This window comes from Monodon monoceros, unplaced genomic scaffold, assembly GCF_005190385.1.
Source record: "Monodon monoceros isolate NGI ecotype Baffin Bay Population unplaced genomic scaffold, NGI_Narwhal_1 Super_Scaffold_7, whole genome shotgun sequence".
Classification (NCBI taxonomy): Eukaryota; Metazoa; Chordata; class Mammalia; order Artiodactyla; family Monodontidae; genus Monodon; species Monodon monoceros.
Genome location: NW_021703784.1, coordinates 25,875,943 through 25,901,947, shown reverse-complemented (window position 1 = coordinate 25,901,947; position 26,005 = coordinate 25,875,943). Strand labels below are relative to the sequence as shown.

The 26,005-nt window shown below is 37.1% G+C and overlaps 2 protein-coding genes across 3 annotated transcripts in view; one reads left to right on the top strand and one right to left on the bottom strand.

Moving 5' to 3' along the window:
- KBTBD3 (kelch repeat and BTB domain containing 3) overlaps positions 1-3,418 on the bottom strand; it is a 49,516-nt gene extending 46,098 nt beyond the window's left edge. Inside the window, exon 1 of the mRNA XM_029208479.1 lies at positions 2,999-3,418. The gene's annotated coding sequence lies outside the window, so the exon portion shown is untranslated. The remainder of the gene's footprint in view (positions 1-2,998) is intronic.
- The window catches only part of AASDHPPT (aminoadipate-semialdehyde dehydrogenase-phosphopantetheinyl transferase), a 33,516-nt gene continuing 10,764 nt past the window's right edge, over positions 3,254-26,005 (top strand). The window contains exons 1-4 of one of the 2 annotated variants that reach the window (XM_029208481.1): positions 3,254-3,573; positions 5,547-5,772; positions 16,776-16,897; positions 17,518-17,679. In XM_029208481.1, coding sequence (XP_029064314.1) covers positions 3,391-3,573; positions 5,547-5,772; positions 16,776-16,897; positions 17,518-17,679 — 693 coding nt within the window. In that variant the 5' untranslated portion in view covers positions 3,254-3,390. Of the gene's footprint in view, positions 3,583-5,546; positions 5,773-16,775; positions 16,898-17,517; positions 17,680-26,005 lie in introns of both variants that reach the window. The other variant, XM_029208480.1, reaches the window with a different exon arrangement.

Here is a 26,005-nt window from a genome sequence, read left to right as displayed (position 1 = left end):
TATATATATTATATATACAATTTATATATAATTTATGTATATTTATATAATTTATATATATTATATATATTTATATAATTTATATAATTTATATATAGTATATATTTTTATATTTTATATATATTATATATATTATATATATTATGTTATATATATATATATAAAACTGAATCACTTTGCTGTACACCTGAAACTTTATAAATCAACTATACTTCAATAAAATAAATTAATAAAATAATTAATCAAAGAAAAATGAAAATAAAATTGCTCATGTCAATGTCACCACCCTACCATCTTGTAGTCAAATGCTAACTTCACTCCCCTCATCTTATTAACCTCTCAGAAGTATTCACACTGTTAACTAGTTCCCCATTCTTTTCTGTGCCACAACACTTTTCAAGTTTCTTATCTCCTTCTCAGTCTAATTAAGGAGGCCTATAGCACTGTGATTAAGAGCATGGACTTCTAGACTTAGCTCTGAAGACAGGTTGTTTCAGGAGTGCTTATGGCATGGAGGACAGACATAGCAAGAGAATGTTTCCCTTTCTTGAGCAAGATAGAAAACTAATCAGTATTTCAGGTGAGAAATATGGTGGTTTAGACTAGAGACTGGAGATGGAGGGAAACAGATTTTAGCTCTATTTTAGTAGTAGAACCAATAAAACTTTGCGATAGAACAGATACAGGAATTAAAGGAAAAGGGGAAATCAAGGTTTTGCAATAGAATAAAAAGCTAATGAACATTACCTAAAAAAATCACCAAATCTTAGAGATGATCTCATTTGATGCTTTTCCATTGAAACTGATACCTGGGAGAGGTTATGTGATTTACCCAAAGTCACATAGATAATTGGTGATAGAACTGAAACTGGAACACAAGTCTCTCAGAATCCTAAGAAGCCACAGATCAGGATCTGATAAGATGACTACTACAAGCTTGCTGAGCTATCACTTTAGTCCTTTTTCCCCCTAACCAATGCAATAAAAAATACTATAATACATTTTTGGGTTTACTGAATATAGTTAGGCAAGCTATTAACTGCACACTTTATACTGCCTTAAGAAAAAAGGGAAGGAAGTAGACAGAATATAAATATCAGTATTAGCTCATGAAGAGTAAAATCTATTCTAAAAGTTCATCAAAAACATTTGCTGAAGTATACTATTTGTAAAAGGCAAGGTACACATGAACTCCCCCTCGAGCAGTTACATTCTAATTTGCAAGATAACACACATATAAATAATTCAGGCCAATAAGGCAGTACTAGATTAATTGCCAAATTAATTATATAGACAATATATATATATTTTTAAGTACTCTGTAGTAGTCCTTTAGGAAAAGTAAGGCTTGAGCTAAGCCCTGATAGACAAGTAAGAATTTAAAAAGTAGATAGGGAAGGGAATTAAACAAACCTATAAAGAGTGTCCGCTAGGATACTAGGCTCAGGGCTGGGGGATAGGGAGTGGGAAGAGTGAGCTTTTTATACATGTCTGTGGAGACATCCTCTTTGGTATGACATTTGAGCTGAGTCCTGAATGACAAAGAGGAACAAGGAATGTGCTGATGGGAGGAGAAGAGAACATTCTGAGAAAACAAGTACAAATAACCACTACATTACCTACCTTTATTAGGCTCTATAGATTGAATACACAAAGCTTAGCTGAAAGGTAAAAGAGTGGACCATACGTTCCTAAACCTGAGTTTAAATAATTCCACAAATTCTCTTTCTCATCTGTTTCTCCAACGGTAAAAATTACTGCATAGACGAGCATGGGATATAATGGACATAGAAGTGTTTTTAGAAATAGAAAAGTAAATATACCAAAATTGTAAAAGTCAGTTCAAAAAGACAAGAATGGAAAAGTGTTAATATGGTGCTTAGATACATAAAGTTAAAAGTGGACAAATGACTTAAAATCATTGCTGGTATGGGTAACAGTACTTTATACTTTACATATCTTTACATTTTCTCTTACTGTAGCTTTTTGTACATGTCTTATCTTCTTTGCCAGATTGTAAGCAGATATAGCACCTGACACATAGTATTAGCTAAACTGATGTATGAAGCCAGTACTTCATTTTACAGCCCTTTGAGGATTTGTGTTTGTGTATGTTCAAGATCCCATTTACTTGCAAATGATTGGAGGGGAATGATGATATCACGAAAAGTTAACAGAAACAAATATAGATGAAAACAGAATAAAACCTATCTTAAAGAGGATGGAAATAAGCCGCAGGTAACTGTTAATTACTACTGCTGGCTTTTAGTTGACATTCCCTGGCAGCCAAAGGAAGAAGGGAATCGGCTGAATCCCAGTGTCGCATTTAATCTACCACAAAGTTAGGCATTTAAATTCATCTACAGAGATCAACTTTTCCCTGGACCAAAACCACAAGGATCTTTGATCACAAGCAAATAACTGAGCAAAGGCACAGAGTTAATTATGAAGGGCTCCTGAAATTATGCAACTTGGTTCTGTTGCTTTCAGAGCAAAGATCTCTGATACCAATGGGACCACCCACCGGTGCCTCAACAACAGAATCCTCAGTTTTCTCCCTAGGGCTCTGGCCCAGGCTTGGCAGCCACAAAAACCGCACCTGGGTCACTTTATGGCCTCAACACAGTTAGCTGCTTGGTAGCAGCCTTGGATTCAGGCAGGGTCCGCGCCCTGCACTGGAGGCAATGCAGAGTCTTTGCCCCAGCCTTAGAAGGCAGGTTTCAGGGAGGGCTGCTAGGGTTGGAGTGTCTAGATGAGTTTCGGCCTAAGGGGACAGGGGAGGAAGGCAACTCAGGGCCGCGGGAAACACAACTCTTGGGGGCACCATGCAGTCCCCTTCCTGCCACAGAAACCTCTCCCGCCCTGGAACATGAAGGAGCGGCACTGGCAGCCTAAGCCAAGAAAATTCTCTTCTCTGTGGATAACAGGGGCCGATCCTGGTCCCCAGGAATAAGACGCTACCATCCCACTCCTCTCTCACAGCTCAGAAATCACCCACCTGGAACTGCAGTCTCCGAAGTCTCCACCCCAGTCTCTGCCTCCACAGGCCTGATTGCGATTGGCTTGCACCTCTGTCCCGTTATCTCTTCTCCAAGTGTGAGTGGCGTTCTATACGCTCTTGGCCTTTGTCCCTCCCTTCGCTCGCCTCCGAAGCCCCGCCCCACGTGACGGTCACGCGTTGCCGCAAAGCGCAGAGGAGGGTCTCCACTTCCGCTCCCGGGGGAGGAGGTGGCAGAGTAGGTGGCGTGGAAGTGAGGGCTCTCGGTGAGCAACGTGCAGTTGACGTAGCGCGACGCTCCGCCCCCTCCGCCCGAGCGCCGGGAGGAAGTGGGTGGGGCACTTTTAGCGTCCGCGCCATCAAGCCCGAGGTGGCGGTGAGGTTTTCAGTGTATGGTTTTCCCCGCTAAGCGATTCTGCTTGGTGCCAGCAATGGAGGGCGTGCGCTGGGCCTTTTCCTGTGGCGCTTGGCTGCCGAGCCGAGCCGAATGGCTGCTCGCGGTGCGATCGATCCAGCCCGAGGAGAAGGAGCGCATTGGCCAGTTCGTCTTTGCACGCGACGCTAAGGCAGCTTTGGTACTACAGGTCTTTCGTATTGAGGGCCGAGGAAGCAGATGTTGGGGATGGTGGGCCGGGCTGTAGAGACTCCCCCCTCCCACGCTAGCGTCGGCGCCAGTTTGTGGCCGCCCCAGGGCGAGAGTGGTAGGTGCTGCTGACTCTACCGTGTGTGCGCGCGGCCTGGTCTCCACCGTCTTTGTAGTCTCCTCGGAGGCCTCGTCCGCTGTAAATATTAGCCCCTCCCCCGTTGTAATTGAAAATAGAGATCGTGCTAAACCCTAAAATAGGTGTTGAAAAAAGAAAGTAGTTCTTTTTCCCCACAATGTTTTTTTTTTCTTATTTTTAAGTTATCAAAATTTATTTTTCCTTGCTTGGGCCCATAGCACATTCTTAGCCTGTTAAGTATCCTACCATTATCCATTCTCCTGCACGTGATAGGCCCTAAGAAATATTGACAGTATGACTTACTTTTAGCCTTGCACGCCGTGGAACTGGAAGAGTCCAGCCTCCTTTACCAGGGAAACTTAAGTCAAGGAAGGATGCAGTCCTAGGCATACCTTTCTGACTAAATAGCTTGGAAAACAGTACTTTAGATATAATTATTTTACTTACGTATTTTTAGCAACAAATGGAAACGGGTTTCAAAACGACTTCTGTGTATATATAGCGCAGTTTGAAACAGCTTCTAATTACCATCAAAGACTGTTACTTTGAAAATGTTCCTCTGTCAAAGCACTTTTTCTTTTGAAATGTGGGCTGATTGATTTTTGAAGGTATATTGGTGAATATTTTTATACTTTCTGTAATTTGTAAGAAATTGTGAAATTCAAAGTCGTGCAGTATTTAAAAGTCATTGTTTAGAACTGAAGGGAAAAAAACTTGGAAGATTTTTCAAAATATTATATGCCTTGTTATACCCTTAGGTATTTTTGTGTGATTTTAGTCATTTCTTTTTTAAAATATACATATATTTTTAAAATTTATTTATTTATTTTTGGCCGCGTTGGGTCTTCGTTGCTGCACACGGGCTTTCTCTAGTTGCGGGGGGGGGGGGGGGGCTACTCTTAGTTACCGTGTGCGGGCTTCTCATTGCAGTGGCTTCTGTTGGTGCAGAGCACAGGCTTTAGGTGCGCGGGCTTCAGTAGTTGTGGCATGTGGGTTCAGTAGTAGTGGCTCGTGGACTCTAGAGCGCCGGCTCAGTATTTGTGGCACACAGGCTTAGTTACTCTGTGGCATGTGGGATCTTCCCAGACCAGGGCTCGAACCCATGTCCCCTGCGTTGGCAGGTAGATTCTCAACCACTGTGCCACCAGGGAAGCCCCATTTCTTTCTTAACAATTAATGGAGGGAGAGAGTGGATGGGGTATATGTGAAAAAAGATAGGTCATGCATTGCTAATTGTTGAGCCCAGTGCTAAGTATATATGATCTAGAAATACATGCACATATGCACAAAGATGTAAGTACAACAAGGTTGCTCAATGGGGAATTTTTTTATAATAGTAAAACTAGAGCCAGCCTAAAATATCCAACAATAGGGGAATAGTCAAGTTGTGGTACCTTGATAGTATGAAATGCACAGGCCAGATGGTTATATACAAACATAAAATAATCCCCAACACTTAGAAATTTAAAAGATTATACATGGTAGAATAGTACATATAGTAGGATTTCATATAAATGGATAGATAGTAAAAGCAAATGAACATATTTTGGGTACTTAGAGAAAAGACTGAATGGATGAATACTTGATAACATTGGTTGGTTACTTGTTAAGGGGAGGGAGGGAATTGCTAAAGAGGGACTTTAAGTTGTCTGTCTTCATAAGCATTTCTTAAATCCTAAAGCAGCGTATTTAATACTTATGTACTTTTTAAAAACTTTAAGAAATGAATATTTTAGAAACCACAAAAATAGACTTTGTATGTTATAGGCAGTGTTACCTAAATCTTTAGTATAGACATCAATACTTAACAGATGTTTTATTAACAGGCTGGTCGTCTGATGATGAGGAAATTAGTTGCAGAGAAATTGAATATACCTTGGAATAATATTCGTTTGCAAAGAACTGCTAAAGGAAAACCAGTCCTTGCGAAAGACTCATTGAATCCTTACCCCAATTTCAACTTTAACATCTCTCATCAAGGAGACTATGCTGTACTTGCTGCGGAGTCTGAGCTACAAGTTGGAATTGATATAATGAAGACTAGTTTTCCAGGTAATGTTGCATTTTTGTAGTACAAGAGTTATTAAGTGTCTTCTCTTAGTTCTTACCTGTTGAATAATATCAGACAAGGAGATGTAGATATTTAAGTTTAGGAAAAAGGTGCTCATACTCAAGGGTAGTATATCTGAGAGAGCAGGGTATTGTCGACTGAAAAAAATGCACAACCCAGAACTTGAGAATTATTCTGCAGACTTTCTGAGGACTCAAGTCCGGGAAGCAGCCTCTCAAATAGCTCTGAGAGACTGCTCCAAAGAGATAAGGGAGGAACCAGGATATATAGGAGTTTTTTGCAACAAAAACCCGGTAGTCAGAACATAAAAAGATTACTGTTAATTAAAGAAAACCAGATATTTCATTAATGAATTTAGCGCTTTTCTATGTATGGGAAGATGCAAGAGTTAGGGCTTACTGAAATTATTCGTTTGATATGCACCTTAACTGTCTAGGGCCAGTATCCTGCTTTTCTCCATCCTGAATCCCCTCAGGGTGCACAGTTGGGGGTGGCTGTTGGCTTGAGGGCCCCAACATCCTTTGTTTACTATATATTTTCTTGAATGTTAACAGACTTCTACATAAAAGATCCTTCGTTACTGGGGATTCATATAATACTTTGCCTAGAGGCAAAGTGAAAACAAAGGTTTTCTTTTTGAATTATACCTCAGCTTGTTAAGTAAGACTAAATTTGAAACTTCTCAAAGACTGTTAAATTTTCTAAAGAACAGTTTTTCCATAGCTCAATATTTTTTGTTTAAGTAATAGATGTTCAATCAAATTGAACTCAACAGGGAGTCAATTTTGAGTATCATTCTATTAAAAAAATAGTAATTATATGTATTATAAGAACTTGGTTTCATTTAAGTCTTTCCCAGAATTAACCAATTAGTTGTTGGTTTGTTTAAAAACTAATAATCTCAGTGGTAAAGCATATTGTAGTCCTTAAGTAGAGATAACATGTATTTGTACTGTATCTAAATATAGCTCTTTGTAGCACATTTATATAAATGGAAATGAAGAGCAAGCAATTATTAAAATATTTTAAGTTGTTTATATTTTGCCTTAGAAATTTGTAATTGGTGGCTGTAGGAACTGCTAACATTTATTGTGGTGTTGACTATACCTAGGTAATTTTACTAGAACACAAGTTCTCTCAACTACTCTATAACTTTCATCATCACTAACATTAGTGTGCACTTACTGTGTGCCATGGCATTTTCCTAAGTGCCTTACGTATATTATGGGGTGGGTGGGACACAGCATACTATCATTTTTATCAGAAGATAAGTAACAGGATAAGAAGAAAGCTGTTAAAATAAGAGACCCAACATTTTCCTAATTTCATAGTGCAGTTCCCTAATCTCCACACTGTGTCTACCACAGGATCTTTGCTTATGTTTCCCTTGGAATGGAATATTTGTAATAACTTTATCCCCCACCCCCATTTCTGCATAGGTAACTTATTTACTGGTTAGCTTTCACTTTAGTCTTACTTTAGGGAATCCTTTGTGGACCTTCAATCTAAGCCAGGTTCTTTTGTTCTAGGCTCTCATAAAGTATATTTCCTTCATTCCGATTATATATTTCATTTTATAATTATTTTTCAGGATGTTGATTTTCTTCCCACTGGTCCTTACAAGCTGTATGAGAGCAGGAACTATGTTAGGTACTTCTGATAGTAGCTATATCTGCTATCACGTCTGGCACCCTACCTAGTTCAAAATAATGTGCAATAAATATTTGTCAAATGAATGAATAAGCAGTTTGTGCTGCAGTAGTTAGGCCTCAGAGTATTGCTGTGAATCTCCTCTCTTATCTTTATTGTCAGTGTCTTAACTTTGAATTTTCCCACCAACAGCTTTTTCTCTGACCTGCTCATAAATCTATTAAACCTCTATTCTTAACTTTGTTCAGAAGGAGGCTATACTAATGATAGCAGGGGTTCTTGACCCTGGATAAGCATCAAGTCATTTTTTTTTTAACCTCCTGAAATTGTTTGCTACATTTTGTATGCACAGGTACATTTTTCTGAGAGAGGATCTGGTTTTTGGCAGGGCCATAGAAGGCTTATTGTGAACCTTATCAACGAACCACTGTTACAGAGGATTCAGAGTGAGCATGCAAATGAGCCCATAAACTTCATAGCTTTCTGTGGTCCTTATGTGACCTTTCCCTAAAAATCAGAAATTATTGGAGAGACCATTGCTCCTTAGAATGCAGTCAGTACAATTACACAGTAATGGTTGGCTCATCAGGTTGATTTGATATCTGCTTAGAAATTATGCCTGTGAGACACAGATTTAATTACAGTTGGCTTAATGGGCAATGTTGGCTTACGGTCAATACCAGATAAACAAGTAAGTACTAATTGAAACTTAATAAATGATAGGAAGGTAATTGAGCAAAAAGTGAAGATTCTGTTAATTATATTTTATTAGACTTTTTTTATCCACCATCTTTTTTCATTGCTCTTGTTTGACTAATCACAGTATCCAGGCCTTTTCCTATTTGGCTGTTTCATTGCCAAAAAGCTATTGATATATCCAGTAATGCATTGGGGAAGAGCTGTTTTCCAGTTGCCATTAGTATTGTTACTGTGTCACTAGTGTCTGAAAGATTAATGGACACAGCATCATTTCTCAGGAAAGTAGACACTGGTTTACTTCACTGGCGATTCATTTGAAATGCTCTGCTTATCAGAGTAAGTGAGGAAATTGAGCAGGGAAAGTTTCCAAGAGTTGCTAAATGGTGGAGGGTAAAACAGTATAGGAGCAAGGGAAGTATTGTACTTTGTTTCGGGCATTGTTATTAGATTATCAACTCTCAAGATGGAGTTAGACTTTGGGGGCATCGTGAGTATATTGTAAGACTCAGTTCTATTACTCCCGTTTTGTCTGCAGGTAAACATCATGTAGGAACTTGTGGAGTCTTTCCTTATCACATTAGACATTTCTGCTAGGTGCAGATCATTTCCCGCCATCTCCCAGTTCTCCCATTGCTGCTATGGCAGGGCAGGAGAGAATATATTGATGGATGTAAGAAGTTTTGGGTTTCTCCCTTCTAGCCAGATGCTAGAAGGACCCTATTGTAACCACCACATTATTCTCTACTTAATGGAGAGAGGAAACTTATACAGAAGTAACTGGTGCATACTTGGCACTCAGTAAATAATTGTTTAATGGATATCCAGAGAAGAGGGATTATAAGATATTGGGGGCCCTAGTATAGATAAATTGCCAGTGCAATACAATCCCAACCCTGTGGTCAGGGGTGGGGTGGGGTGTTTTGTGGGTCATCTTTATAATTTGCTGTACCCAATTGAGAAATATTGGTTGTTTTTCCTTCATTTTCTAATTTTTATCTACCACTAAAGGCTTTTGCAGTTAGAAGTATAAAAGTAAGGATTGTATAAAGTATAAAAGTATGAATTGTTCAATTTGGTTCCCATGTTTACAAGGCAAAATAAGAGATACAGTATAAAAATTATTAAAATTTGGGAAAAGACTGAAAATATTTTTCCCCACAGGTTTATACTTTCAAGTTCACATTTTTGTTATAAACTTTGTTGGATATTAATTGGCAGGACAAAAGGACTCAATATTTTGAGATTTAATACTAATTTAATAACTTTGAAATGACTGTATCATAGAACTACTCCTCTTGAACAGTTGTTATGTAAATTATGTACAGTAAGTATAAAGTAAGTGGTGATATTATATGGTAGCTATGGTAGAGCCTATTTGTTGTCTCTTTCCACCATACTATTTATAGCACTATTTTAATAGCTTCCTGTTTGGTTCCCCCTCTTCACTTCTGTTCTCTCTCAGTACATTCTTGGTACAGAGTTAGAGTGGTCTTTAAAAATTTCCTTAAAGCAATTTTCTTAAAACTTTTAGGTTGGTTCATAATAAAATTCAGTCCCTTTAACATGATTTTATCGTCTTATTCTCATTTATCTCTCCATTTGCATTTTTAGCTGCTCTCTGCTCACTATTTTCTGTCCATACTCATCTTTTATTACCTTGAATGTAGTAGACTTTTTCCTGTTCAGGTCATTTCAGAAAAGCTGATCGCTCTGCCTGTTCTTCTCCCCACTCTTTCGTGAGTACCTTAGACATGAAGGATGAGAAGTAGCCAGTACCAGTACCTCCTCAGAAAGGACTCTCCTGACCACCTGATCTTGTTTTCCTTCATGGCCTTTCTCATTTGTAATTATAACTTAGTTATTTGATTATTATCTGTTCTCCTTCATTAAATAAGTTCAGGAGCTATGCTTGTTTTGTTTTTGCTACAGTATACCTAGTACTTAGCAGGGTGTCTAGCACATAGCAGGTGCTCAGTAAATATTGAATGTACAAATAATAGGAGTTCTCAATTTCACATAAAATATTCCTAAAATTTGTTGAAAAATTAAAAAGTGGGTATGCAACTACAGTGAAAAATGATATTCATATCAGATTCTAGTTGGAATATAAACTGTTCTCATCAGTGAGGTGTGATTAAAAATAGTTCTTCCTTCGAATCTTCTTCCTCACCCTGCATTTATCTCCCTAGCTTCTTCTCTCCTGCATTTGCATCCATCAGATTCGGTTTCCAACTTTGTTGCTGCTACAGTCTATAGTGTCCAACTTAAAATTTTTCAACCTTATGATGGTTTAAAAGCAATTCAGTAGAAGCCATACTTTAAATTTTGAATTTTGACATTTTCCTGTGCTAGCCATATGCCATTCCATACTCATAATGCTGGGCAGCAGCAGTGAGCCATAGCTCCCAGTCAGCCACACAATCACGAGGGTAAAACAACTAGTACAACCATTCTGTTTTTCACTTTCAGTACAGTATTCAGTACATTTCATGAGGTATTCAACACTTTATTATAAAATAGTCTTTGTGTTAGATGATTTTGCCCACCTGTAGGCTAATGTAAGTGCTCTGAGCACATTTAAAGTAAGCTAGCCTAAGCTGTGATGTTCCATAGGTTAGGGGTATTAAATGCATTTTTGACCTAAACTATTTTCAAGTTAACAATGCGTTTATCGGGACGTAACCTTATCGTAAGTCAAGGAAGATCTGTATTCCACTATTGTTTGTGATCTACATTCTAAGCTGATCTACATTCTTTTTGGATCTGCATTTTGCAGGATGTGCAAAATGTTGTTTTTTGTTTTTTGTTTTTTTTTAACTTGGAGATTTACAGCCAGCAAGCAGCTTAAATAAGTCACACTTCTCTTTGTGCTCTGAACTTGCTGGAAAACCAGGTCTTTACTGGCAGGTAGTTTTCCCCCTTTCCAAGTTACAGGATGGGTCTTTTCCACTCTGCAGAGGATTTGAGTGGGATCACAACATAGAACTAGTATTTACTGAGCAACTTCTCTGTGTTAAATGCCTTCTATGCATTATCTTATTTCACCCTCTTAAGCCTAAGTTGTAAGTTATTATTTTATGGAGTAGGTTAAGACATTTGCCCAAGGCAACTAAGCTGAAAAGTAGAATATCATGGATTTGAACCCATACCTCAAAGCCTATATTTTTAGACACTGCATTCTATAATATATGACCTCCCAATACTAGATTTTATTGATACCTGTTTAAGGATTTGCAAGTACAAAATCTGAAAAATTCCATGGAACTGGGTTAAATGAATTCAAAGTTTTTGTGAAGGAACTGATGTCTAAGAAGAGTATACAAAGTTTAGTGAGAGGGAACTTGCCTTACAATTTTTTATATTAGGCATTGTAAACAAAAGAGTGTGGTGTTAGCAAAAGAATAGACAGCTAGGAGGGTTAAGAGTTAGTGCCCAGTATTTATACATAATATTTCAATTCAGCGGTTAAAGATTATTTATTAAATGGTGCATTACTCTAATCACTAGGGTAGCTTGTTAGCTACTTGAATTTGCTCTTCTGTGAACTGCTTATTAATCTTTTCTAATCCATGTATAAAAGCTTTTTATGTATTATGGATATTGACACTTCATAGACCAAATCTGTTACAACTATTTTCCCACTCTATTATTTCTTTATCTTTTGAATTTGGTTGTATTTTTTGCCGTATGAATTTTGTCTTTTATTTAATTAATATATCTAACTTTTCCTTGATAAATTCTGAACTCTGTCTCATTTAAAAAAAAAATAAGTTGGTAAAAGATTTACTCCAACTGTAGGTTATAGAGTCTCCTAGATTTTGTTCTAAAATTGCACTTTTTTTTTTTAACATTTAAATCTTTAATTCCCCTAAAACTTGTGTGTATATGTTTTACATACTGATGGCTCAACAGTCATACCACCACTAGCATTGGCTAGATTGGGAATAAACATGTAAAGTGCCTGGAATTATTAAGTACTTAATAAGTAAATGTTAGCTCTAAGGTTGTTGTGATAGTTATTACTGTTATATGTATAGAATGGTGTTTCTGAAATGGTGGTCAGGATATTAAAATCAGCCAGGATGCCTGTTAAAAATGCAGGTTCCTTGAAAAAATGCAGGTTCATTGAAACCCTCCCAGACCTCTTCAACTAGAATTTCTTAGATACAACCAAGGATTCTATATTCAGACAATTTCTCAGGTGATTGTTAGACCTATTAGCGTTTGGGAAACACTATATTAGATGTAATTTATAGAGCCAACAAAAAGAAAGATTGTAACCCATCAACTTTTTTTTTCATGAGTAAAATTGTCTGAAAGCCATTAGATCCTTGTTACACAGTGTACAACAGAGTTAATTAGAATTAAATTTTAATAACAATTACTAGAACACAATAGAATTGTATATTTGGCCAGATTTCTGAAAGAAGGATGCCTTTTAAACTTAGAAATATAAGAAGAACAGGCAAAGTTAGCATATGTAATTGATTTTATATTAAATCTCTTCTCGCAAACTGGGGCAAATAAGACAGACAGAGGTTAATATTGTTAATATTTAAAATACTTGTAAGTATTGATAGAAAAGCCACTTGAGACTCACCTAATGGGCACAGTGGTTAAAAATCCGCCTGCCAATGCAGGGGACATGGGTTCGAGCCCTGGTCCAGGAAGATCCCACATGCCACGGAGCAACTAAGCCCGTGCGCCACAACTACTGAGCCTGTGCTCTAGAGCCCACATGCCACAACTACTGAAGCCCGCGCTCCGCAACAAGAGAAGCCACTGCAATGAGAAGCCCGCGCACGTCAACTAGAGAAAGCCGGCACGTAGCAACGAAGACCCAACACAGCCAAAAATAAATAATAAATTAATTTTTAAAAAATACATTAAAAAAAAAGACTTACCTAATGAATGGACAAAGACTTGATAAAACATTTCACAAAAGAGGATATATATATAAAACAACTACCACAATAGCCTTAGAGCTAACATTTATTTGGTACTTAATAGCTCCAGGCCCTTTATATGTTTATCTCTTAAACTACCCAGCTTTTTTTCCCTATTTTATAGCTTAAGAAACAGCCATAGTGAAGTTAAATAAATAATAGTAAAGAAGTGTTAGAGCCAGGATTTGAACATTTGACTCCAGGGGTATAACACTAAAGCTAAGAGTATATGAGTGTGTCTGTATAAATGAATTAAATTGTGTGCATGAATGTATTAGTTTCCTAGGGCTCCTAACAAAGTACCAAAAACTTGGTGTCTTAAAAAAACAGAAATTTATTCTCTGACAGTTCTGAAGGCCAGAAGTCAAAGTGTTGACAGGGCCATGTTACCTCTGTAGATTCCAGGGAAGAATTCTTCTTTGCTTCTTCCTAGTGTCCTGGCAATCTTTGGCATTCCTTGAGTTGTAGCTGTATCACTTTACTTTCTACCTTCATTGTTATGTTGCCTTTTTCCCTGTATTCTCTCTTCGTGTCTAAATGTTTCTCCTTATAAGGACACCAGTCATTGGATATAGGACCCACCTTAATCCATCCTAATTTGATTGCACCTGCAAAGACTGTATTTCCAAATAAGGTCGCATTTTTAGTTTCTGTGTGGGCATGAGTTTTGGAAGACATGGACCCTCACCGTTCAAACCCGCCTTGTTCAAGGCTCAACTCTATAAATTATTTTGTTGTAGGTTACTACTCTGTTTAATAAACTTTCTAGTTGCTCTGTGACCTTGGTTAGTTGATCATTGCAGAACACTTAGTTAGTATCTAGTGCTGCTTTCCCTAAAGATTAAGCTATAAGATGAGGGATCTGGCTTTTCTAAACCTGGTTAGTGGTTCTATGTAAGTTTTTTCAGTTATTTTATCTTTATCTTTTTTTAACTTAAGTTCTTATATGTCTATTAAATCGAATATTGTAATAGACATGAATATGTGTTGGTATTATTAGGAGGCTCTGCCAGCTTATGTGTCTAATAATTGTGCTGTCTCAGCTAGTTTGAGGGGCAAACGTACTATTCTGGTATTTCCTACTGATTTTTTTTTAATTCCAATTTCCTAGATAAACTAAGTCCTTAACAGAGTACTCATTCACTGTGTATTTTCACCATAATGCCACAATGTGGTGCTGTTGTCTTTGGCTGAATATTTACAAAGTCATCTTTTTCTGTTGCTGTCAATCTCATTTTGTGGGATATGATGCTCTCAAAAGTATATGAAAACACACTTATATCGGATATTTTTAAGCTGTACATGATCAGTTATGATTCTTTTCCAGTGGTTGTGCTAGATTGCTTTTTATGTTAAATGAGTTTTTTTTTATTAGTGTGAATATTTAAATTTTTTCCTCGATTGCCCCATCATATTTAGGTAAAAATCAGGGGGTTTCTTGAAGGTTATGGAATTATAACTTGAAGAAACCAACAAACATAATGACACTATAGATGACAACAGGCATATCTTTTTAAATTTTAGGCTTTTTGGATAGTATTCTGTTAAAACTACAATTCCACTCAAAATATATAATGCTGTCTTCCAAAATCCAAGGTAGCTGTTCTTCTCATTGTTATTATTTACACTATTTGTACCGGAATATATTCAAGAGGAAACAGTTTACAATTTATGTAGGTATAGTGCTCCCAGTGTTTAAAATCTCCAGATTTACTTTTATAACTTTTGCAAGCTTGCCTTCTTTACTTTAGTGTTTTATCTGTCAAGCCAGTATGTACTAGTGATACATTGCATTTTAATAAGACAGTCTTTATTTAAGGGGCTTGAGGAATAAGCACCAGACTATCAAAGGGGGTTCATAGACCCAAAAGGGTAAGAATCTCCTGCCCTGCCCTGGGACTCCTAAGGTCCCAGTTTAATATTTCAGTGCTGTTGCGTGAAATGACTTTACAGCTTTGCAGGGCTTTTAGGAAATAATAGCCTTTTAACATTAATATGAACAGATACAAACAATAAACAGTTGATTAATAAAAATGGATTGTAAAGTTACCTTTCTTACGAATAGTAGAGGACTAAAGAGTAGACAGATTAATTAAATGAGTCTGTTGAACTTGAAAACAAACAAGGAAGTGAAGAACCACATATCACTGGAATGTCATTAGAAATATTTCCTAGGTAAACAAGAGGAGACTGTTTTGACCATTTTGAAGTAGGGATGGTGGGGGAATTGTAGACAATTTTGTGGGAGAGCTCGTTTTTAATATTTTCTACCTTGAAGTAACTATGGAAAAGGTACTTGGTTACTGTAGGAGAAACTTTAAACTCTCTATGAACATAAGGATCCATGCCTGTTTTGGTTATCGTGATATTCCTGGCATCGAGCACTTGGGTATTTTTAGAGTGAATGATATAGTTGTCGTTCTAAATGTTGAATTCTCATGGGGTTAGTTAGTTGTTAAATGCCAGTAAAGCATTAAGTAGGGGAATTGACATATTTCTTCTTTCCAGACAAGCTATGGTTGCAGCCAGTTGGGAATGTCAGATTTTGGAGTTGAGTATTTTAGAAATGGGAGTTGCGGAGTAGACAAGCTATGTTAACAGAATCTGCAGAGGGACTACTTTCAAGAGGCTTACTGGAAGTAATGCAATCATGAACTAAGGATACAGGGCAATAGAGCATTTAGGAGTAATTTACCACATAATAGTTAATGTACATTTATTCATATAGTAAACATTTGTGATTCACCTACCTTGTTGCCAGACTTTCTGATTGACCAATTAGGCTGTAATTGTGTGAGGCTAAGAATCATGACTGATTTGTTTTTAACCATTAGGTCAATTCATATTGGTAGTATTTGTACACATTCTACATACTTGTAGAATAAGTAAATGAATGATGGTAGAAGGTTTCTGTTTAGTAGTAAAGATAGACAAACACATAATTATAATATTTTGAAAAAATATAATATGAAAGACATACCATATATTTTAATTTGTGTCTTAGCTCTTAGTTCTGGGTGTCAGATCCTTTGAGCTCTATTTATTTTTAGGATGCTATGTAAAATTTTATTGTCTATGGAACAGTGGAGCTAAGGATATACTTGAGTTTTTTTAAAAAATGAGCCAATAGAACAGAAATTAAAATCTTTTTTTATTTGGAAAAGTCATATTAGAAAACATGTTTAAAAACAGTTATTGTGAAGGAAGTAAGTGTATATTAACTTTCCAGTCATGTTAATAACTTAGGATAAAAGAACACTCCTTAGCTTTCTACCAGTTCCCCCAAAATTATAGTAAAGAAATTGTTCCCTGATTTTCCTGTGAAATGGCAAAGCAAAATTTTAAACCCCAGCATACTATTGCTCTATTTTAAGAGTACTTGTTTTGGATTTCTGTTATTTTCTCATATATAGGAAATTTCCCCTAGTTATTTAAGATTTATAATAGCTTGGCTGCTAAATTTTATCAAATTTTTGGTGAGCATCTATATATAACCATATGTTTTTTCTCCTTAATTATTTAATAATTCACAGAATTTCACTGTTCTATTAAGCTACCCTTCTCTCAACTTATTTTGATTTGCTGATATTTTGTTTAGGATTATTGTGACTGTATTCAAAAGTAAAGTTGGACTATAGTTTTCTTTTATGCGCTAATAATTTTGGTAATTCTGTTTCCTCAATTGACAGGTCGTGGTTCAATTCCAGAATTTTTTCATATTATGAAAAGAAAGTTTACCAACAAAGAATGGGAAACAATCAGAAGCTTTAAGGATGAATGGACTCAGCTGGATATGTTTTATAGGAACTGGGTATAATTTCTTTCTAGTTTTGAGAATAAGCCCCTGTGTTGATTTCATTATCTTTGCTAAAAACAGGAGCAAAAGTCCTGTGGTAAACCTGTAGTTCATACAGTGTTTGAAGTAAATAAGTCATTACTTGGGAACTTCATGATTTTTATGTACACATTATTATATTCTAATGACATTTAAGAAAATTTAACATATATTTAATGCTCAACTAGAAGATACTCTTAAAGCTAAAAACAAGACAGTTTATCAGTATTTATAAATAAGGTTTTCTGTCTTAAAGGATCTCATACACATGAGACCTTATTTAACATATAATATTTATTATGTGCCAGAAAACATTATTGTAAGCCCTTCATAAGTTAGTTAATTATCATAACAACCCCACTAGTAAGGTACTACTATTATTACATGTTATACATGAGAGAATGGAGGCAAAGGGAGCTTAAATGATTTGTCTTAAGTTCTCACAACTGGTTTGTTTCCATGCTACTATTAGGGTAAAAATAAATAGCTTATAGCTGTAAAGTAGTAAAGAATTAAAAATCCATATGTTTTGGGGACAGTAGATTTTATGAACAATTTACTAAAGCTCTAAGACAAAATGTCTGTCTGTATCTTAGGCACTGAAAGAAAGCTTCATAAAAGCAATAGGTGTTGGATTAGGATTTGAATTGCAGCGGCTTGAATTTGATATATCCCCATTAAACCTGGATATAGGCCAAGTTTATAAAGAAACACGTTTGTTTCTGGATGGGGAAGAAGAAAAAGAATGGGCATTTGAGGTAAGAAATTTATCAGAATTGCTATAACTATAAGCATTTTCTTATTTTGTGCATGTGAGCATACGCTTAACTTGGGGAGGCTAGCCATTGAAACTAGACACATTTGAAATCCAGTCTGTGTGCTCTGAAGGTAAAGTCAGGGATACTCTGAGCACAATAACATTTAAGCTGATACTTGAAAGATAAGTCATATTGCATTAAGTAAAAGAGAAGGGAAAAGAGGCCCTGGAATAAAACAGCTTTGTGTGTATGAACAACTAAAGGATGCCATTTTGCCAGTGTACTGTGTTGAGGGGATTTGAGAGAGATGCTATGTTAGGCTGATGGTATCATGTAGGGCATTATGGGCTGGTTAATATTTTGGTCTCTTTCTTTATTTGGTTTTTGTCACTAGCAATTCTTGGTTGCTAGTGAGAAAAACCTAACACAAATTCATTTTAGCCAAAAACACATTATTGTAGGTTACTAGAGTACTTCATATAACCAGGTTTCAGAATTGGCTAGAATTAGGGACTGGAAAACTCAGAACTTTTTATCTTTTACTTTTGCCTTCCTGGCTTTAGTTTTCTCCCACCCACATTTCTCATTCTGTACACCAGCTTTCTTAACTTTATCTGGTCTGTGTGGCAGGAAACATGACTGCCTACCACTCTTATGTGTAACAATTTGTAGTTTAAAAACCCTCAGAGATTGGTGAACTCCCTTTCTGTTCAAGCCCTATAAGCCCTGGAGAAAGGCTTAGGTTGGGTGTTAGGTGCTTATCTCTTGACCAATCATTGTAGCCAAGGAAGTGTGTTACAACTTGTATCAAGTGTCCAGAGCCCAGCAAATGGATTGTATTATAATGTGGTTGTTCCCATAGTCATCAGAATTGTGTACAGAGAAAGTCAGTATCCAGAATAAAGAATTCATGATGAATGGATAAAATAGAAGGTGTTTACTAATTTTCTCAAGGGAATTTAACAAGGTTTAAATAGAGAGTGGTGAGATCAGAATTGTATTTTAAAACCATGTTCTGTCTATGATGGTATATGGAGGTTAAGGAAGTGAGGTGATAAAGATGTTATGATCAATTCTGTGACTTATATGACCATCTGTTGAGATAACTGAATACTAGAGAACAAGTGGGATTTAAGTTTGAGATACCATAAAAACATCTAAGTGAAGTTGTCAAGCAGGCGAATAGAATGAAAGGCTGGGCTAAAGGGAAAACTTCATAATCATTAACACGTGGATGGTAGTTGAAGCCATGGGATTTACAGTTGCAGCAATGAGATTACCTAAGGTAGAATTGAGAAAGACCAAGGACAGAGTCCTGAGAATACTTTTTAAAGGTGGAGTGGGGAGGAGAATGAGAAAGAATGACCAAAATGGTAAGAAGTAAAATACGAAAGTAGTGTTAGGAGCATCCAAGGGCAGAAAGTATCTTGAGAAAGAGAGTTGTGTCAAAACTGCTAACATACCATGTAAGGTAGGGATTCTATGAATTAAAAAGTATATTAGGATACTGTATTTTTTAATACATTTTTAAAAAAAAATAATTTATGCTGAAAGGGGCAAACGTCAGCCATTTCATTCATGGGGAAATCCTTTGTGGTGCCAGGTGGAGTAGGCCTAGTAGCAGGGTGAGGAGGGAAGAGTCAGTGATTGGGCCAGCTGTGCTTAAACGTTTTGGGTGACAAAGATGTCTGAGTTCCTGTGGACCAAATAGATGCTGTGGAAAATGGGCCTGAAGTGTCTTGAAAGGACCCTACCCAAGAGGAATTTCAAAAAGAGGCATTGTGCATTCTACTGTGTATTAATTGATGAGGGTAAGAATTACAAGAAGTCAGCTGTTAAATGCACTGCTAGTTCCAGGCAGTGGTACGGGACAAAGGAACTGGAAGTAGTTCTCTGAAAATTCCTCAGATGCTCACTAAGCCAGCATTTGGATACTTGATATGACCCAGAGTTCTAAAAACTAGATTACAACAGCATTGATCATTACTTTGCCTGCTTCCTCCATCCCTTTCCTCTCTGCCACCTTACCTTAAGGAAACCAGAGCAGAAGAGCAAGGTGAGGCCAAGGAGCCGAATGTGTTCTAAGAATTGAAATGGGATTTTTTTTTTAAGCTGAAAGTGACTGAAGAGCTATGGGGTTTGTCTAAGGGCTTGTTCAGAAGGTGGGAAGGGAGATCCAGCAGGGCATATTTGAAGACATCTATGGAAGAAAAATTAAATTCTTTACTGAATGTACCTGGGTGTTTTGCCCATTCAGTGTACCAGTTAGAAAAATATAAAAATAATATATGTTAGATGCATATATTTAAGTGTGGATTATTTTTATACTATAAACAGGCCTGGAAGGGGAGAGTGAACTTAACAGAATGAATCTGGTGGTATGGATAGCCAGAAGCCAGGGTTTGAGGGGAGAATGATGAACGTAGAGCCAGGGGAGGCATACCTAGAGTCAAGAAACAGACGGGAGGTTCCTGTCTGGGCATCTCCAAGTACCCCCACAAGATAAAGAACCAGTCTTTAGGTATGCAGCTGAGGAAGGGCTATGATTTCAGTGTACAACCGTGGCGTGAATGATCTTCACTGTCCTTTCCTCCCTTTCGTTCAGTCTTTTCCTTTCTCACTCATACACACTAAATTCACCCACACTAGAAGAACTAGAGGTGGCAGCATAGTGAATGAGGGAGCATCTGTAGTTAGGAAGAGAGGAAATCAATTCCTTTCCCTATTGGAGACTTCCAACCCTGAATTAGGTTTGAGCTAGGATAGTGGGAGGAAGAATTTCTTATGAAATTAGAATAAAATTTAATTTGGGTCAAACATTTTTCAGAGAAAATTCGATACTGAGAATGACCAGAAATGTCATTTATGAGATCTGATCAAGATTTCATCCAGGGAAAGAGAAAAATGAATTGTCAGAATTTGTTTAAAGGGAAATGGTGAGAGAGAATAAGTTGCCTCCTGTTCCTACTCTGTAGAGTCCAGCTGCTTTAGTAAACTGAAAACAAGGTAGGAAGAAGTTTCAACCCTTCCCTACTTTTCATGGGTAACTCCAAATGAAACCTCTGCACAGGACAACTTTGTAGCCATCTTGCTCTTCTCTCCTTTCTGTACTGTGTAGACACAACTTCCTGAAACAGAGTCATAGCCAAACATGATTAGCCCCATGGCTTGGTTTTTTCTCTGTAAGTATTTGATGACTAAATGTAAGCACACAGGGTATTTTAGAAAGTACCTTTAAAGGTATTTTAGAAAGTACTGTTACCTGGGTTGGAGATGGGACAAATACCTAGAAATAGTACATGTCAGAGACTCTAGTTTTCATTAATTAATGCATATAGCCAGTGAATAACTGAACTACTTGAGACTCATAGATTCTCTTCCTAGTGTGAGAACTGATAAGCTAAGCGGAAAAAATAGTCCTGTTCCTGCAGGCAGCATTAAAAGAATGCCTGCAGGATACCAGAAATAGGGTCTAGACTGCACGTGTGGATATGGAAGGTATCTATTGGCACACAAATTAATGGTGCAGAAGGCTAAGGATACTATCCTCATTTAAGCAGAACTAAAGGACAGTGCCATCATAGGACATATGGTAAAATTCTGCATCCTGGGAGAAAAAGGAGTGTTTATTTACTTGGAGACTCAAAAGAAGAATATGAAATGAAAATTATAAAGCAAATGAGGATTTTTTTAAAAATCTGCTTAGTGTTTTGAATAACATTCAAGATGAGAGTTTAGCTATGAAATAGAAGCTGAGAGCTTTAAGGAAAGAATAGGCTTGTCATTAAACGAGAGCTGTTAGTGGAAGGTAGTCTGTGAAACCATCTAGAAGTGTATAGAAAAGAAGACAACAGATTGAACCCTAAAACTCTTACATTTAAGAAGTACATTTCATTGCTACCTTCTAATTATAGACATTTTCCCAGGCATCTACTGTTTTCATGAATCCACTCTCACAATTAGCAGTTTCAAGCACACTACCTTTCTGCGTATGACTACCAAATCTTTAACTCAGTTTCTTTCACTCTTCAGACTCCTATTTCTCACTGCTATGTACTTCTCCTTGAACACTACACAGACACCACAAATTCTGCAGATAAGTCAAAATAATAATTGCCCTTCAAGTTATTTTCTTTTTCTAACTTTACTGTTTTTGATGGTACCACCATCCAGTCATCCAGGATTAAGAAAGCCCAGACCCATTTTAAGTTCCCCTCCTCCTCCCCTTGTTATACCAAACCCTCTAATTAACAGTGACATGCTCCCCTCTGAAAACGCTTAGTGTGGGCACTGTTTACATCCAACTTAGACTAATGCAGTAGCCTCCTAACTGGGTTCCTCTTCCATTATTTTGCTTCATCCTTCTTCATTTTTGGCCGTCGTTTCCCTATATACACTCCACATTGCAGCCAAATCACAACCTGCTATCTGATATTCTTTAAATATCTCCAACCCTCTTGTATTTATATTTGTTTTAATTCTTCTGTGTCCTCACCACCACCCACCCATCCACCCTGCCGCAATCTCCTCCTTGCCTTCTCCTTGAACAATTTAAATCCATTTCAGGAGCCTTTTCTTTATTTCATTTAAGACCAAGCTTTTTTTTTCTTTCTTACAACATACCACATTTTGCCTCATAATCTTTGTACTTCTCTACTTGCTTTACTTTCCCAGGGCTCCCTGAAGGCAGGGGCAGTATCTTACTTAGCATTGTATCTGTTGTAGACCTAAAATGCTAGCGTGGACATAATCAACAATCCATTATTTATTACAACAAATCCTCCAAAGGATTTTCCACTTACCTGAGTATTGTATCTCACACCTGGAAAATTAATACTCTAGAAGAAATATGAATTCTTATGCCAAGAGGAATCTCATGATTTCATAGGCTCTCAATTTTCATAACTGGTTTCTGTTAGGAAAGTTAAATTTACCACCAAAAACTTTCAAGTGATGACATTAAATGAAACAGAAATTCTTTGCTTTTGAAAGGAAGTGCTTTAAAAAGTAGAAATATTGAATGTTGTCCTAGTGTCTTCATACCAAGAGGCCAGGGATTGCAGGAAAAGGGTCTTTTTTGTCTTCATTCACTTTCCTCCCTCAGTTTCTGAAATGATTCTGCAGAATTTATCCTCATAAAAAAGCCGTGTGGATGACAGGCTCTCAGTGCTGCAGCCAGGAGTCAGTGCTGTGCCTCTGAGGTGGAAGAGCCAACTTCAGGACACTGGTCCACAAGAGACCTCCCAGCTCCATGTAATATCAAATGGCGAAAATCTCCCAGGGATCTCCATCTCAACACCAACACCCAGCTTCACTCAATGACCAGCAAGCTACAGTGCTGGAAATCCTATGCCAGACAACTAGCAGGACAGGAACACAGCCCCACCCATTAGCAGAGAGGCTGACTAAAATCATAATAAGTCCACAAACACCCCAAAACATGCCACCAGCCGTGGACCTGCCCACCAGAAAGACAAGATCCAGCCTCATCCACCAGAACACAGGCACTAGTCCCCTCCACCAGGAAGCCTACACAGCCCACTGAACCAATTTGAGCCACTGGGGACAGACACCAAAAACAACGGGAAATACGAACCTGCAGCCTGCAAAAAGGAGACCCCAAACACAGTAAGATAAGCAAAATGAGAAAACAGAAAAACACACAGCAGATGAAGGAGCAAGATAAAAACCCACCAGACCTAACAAATGAAGAGGAAATAGGCAGTCTACCTGAAAAATAATTCAGAATAATGATAGTAAAGATGATCCAAAATCTTGGAAATAGAATAGAGAAAAAGCAAGAAACATTTAACAAGGACATAGAAGAACTAAAGATGAAACAAGCAAAGATGACCAACACAATAAATGAAATTAAAAATACTCTAGAAGGGATCAATAGCAGAATAACTGAGGCAGAAGAACGGATAAGTGACCTGGAAGATAAAATAGTGGAAATAACTACTGCAGAGCAGAATAAAGAAAAAGAATGAAAAGACCTGAGGACAGTCTCAGAGACCTCTGGGACAACATTAAATGCACCAACATTTGAATTATAGGGGTTCCAGAAGAAGAAGAGAAAAAGAAAGGGACTGAAAAAATATTTGAAGAGATTATAGTTGAAAACTTCCTTAATATGGGAAAGGAAATAGTTAATCAAGTCCAGGAAGTACAGAGAGTCCCATACAGGGTAAATCCAAGGAGAAACACACCAAGACACATATTAATCAAACTGTCAAAAATTAAATACAAAGAAAACATATTAAAAGCAGCAAGGGAAAAACAACAAATAACACACAAGGGGATCCCCATAAGGTTAACAGCTGATCTTTCAGCAGAAACTCTGCAAGCCAGAAGGGACTGGCAGGACATATTTAAAGTGATGAAGGAGAAAAACCTACAACCAAGATTACTCTACCCAGCAAGGATCTCATTCAGATATGATGGAGAAATTAAAACCTTTACAGACAAGCAAAAGCTGAGAGTTCAGCACCACCAAACCACCTTTACAACAAATCCTAAAGGACCTTCTCTAGGCAAGAAACACAAGAGAAGGAAAAGATCTACAATAACAAACCCAAAACAATTAAGAAAATGGGAATAGGAACATACATATCGATAATTATCTTAAATGTAAATGGATTAAATGCTCCCACCAAAAGACACAGACTGGCTGAGTGGATACAAAAACAAGACCCATATATATGCTGTCTACAAGAGACCCACTTCAGACCTAGAGACACATACAGACTGAAAGTGAGGGGATGGAAAAAGATATTCCATGCAAATGGAAATCAAAAGAAAGCTGGAGTAGCAATTCTCATATCAGACAAAATAGACTTTAAAATAAAGACTAATAGAAGAGGCAAAGAAGGACACTACATAATGATCAAGGGATTGATCCAAGAAGAAGATATAACAATTGTAAATATTTAAGCACCCAACATAGGAGCACCTCAATACATAATGCAAATACTAACAGCCATAAAAGGGGAAATCGACAGTAACACATTCATAGTAGGGGACTTTAACACCCCACTTTCACCAATGGACAGATCATCCAAAATGAAAATAAATAAGGAAACACAAGCTTTAAATGATACATTCAACAAGATGGACTTAATTGATATTTATAGGACATTCCATCCAAAAACAACAGAATACATATTTTTCTCAAGTGCTCATGGAACATTCTCCAGGATAGATCATATCTTGGGTCACACATCAAGCCTAGGTAAATTTAAAAAAATTGAAATTGTATCAAGTATCTTTTCCGACCACAGTGCTCTGAGACTAGGTATCAGTTACAGGAAAAGATCTGTAAAAAATACAAACACATGGAAGCTACACAAAACACTACTTAATAACGAAGTGATCACTGAAGAAATCAAAGAGGAAATCAAAAAATACCTAGAAATAAATGACAATGGAGACATGACGACCCAACACCTATGGGATGCAGCAAAAGCATTTCTGAGAGGGAAGTTTATAGCAATACAATCCTACCTTAAGAAACAAGAAACATCTAGAATAAACAACCTAACCTTGCACCTAAAGCAATTAGAGAAAGAAGAACAAAAAAACCCCAATGTTAGCAGAAGGAAAGAAATCACAAAGATCCGATCAGATAGAAAAAGAAATGAAGGAAACGATAGCAAAGATCAATAAAACTAAAAGCTGGTTCTTTGAGAAGATAAACAAAATTGATAAACCATTAGCCAGACTCATCAAGAAAAAAAGGGAGAAGACCCAAATCAATAGAATTAGAAATGAAAAGGAGAAGTAACAACTGACACTGCAGAAATACAAAAGATCATGAAGGATTACCACAAGCAGCTCTATGCCAATAAAATGGACAACCTGGAAGAAATGGACATTCTTAGAAATGCACAACCTGCCAAGACTGAATCAGGAAGAAATGGAAAATATGAACAGACCAGTCACAAGCACTGAAATTGAAACTGTGATTAAAAATCTTCCAACAAACAGAAGCCCAGGACCAGATGGCTTCACAGGCGAATTCTATCAAACATTTAGAGAAGAGCTAACACCTATCCTCAAACTCTTCCAAAATATAGCAGAGGGAGGAACACTCCCAAACTCATTCTACAAGGCCACCATCACCCTGATACCAAAACCAGACAAGGATGTCACAAAGAAAGAAAACTACAGGCCAATATCACTGAAGAACATACATGCAAAAATCCTCAACAAAATACTAGCACACAGAATCCAGCAGCACAGTAAAAGGATCATACACCATGATCAGTTGGGGTTTATTCCAGGAATGCAAGGATTCTTCAATATACGCAAATCAATCAATGTGACA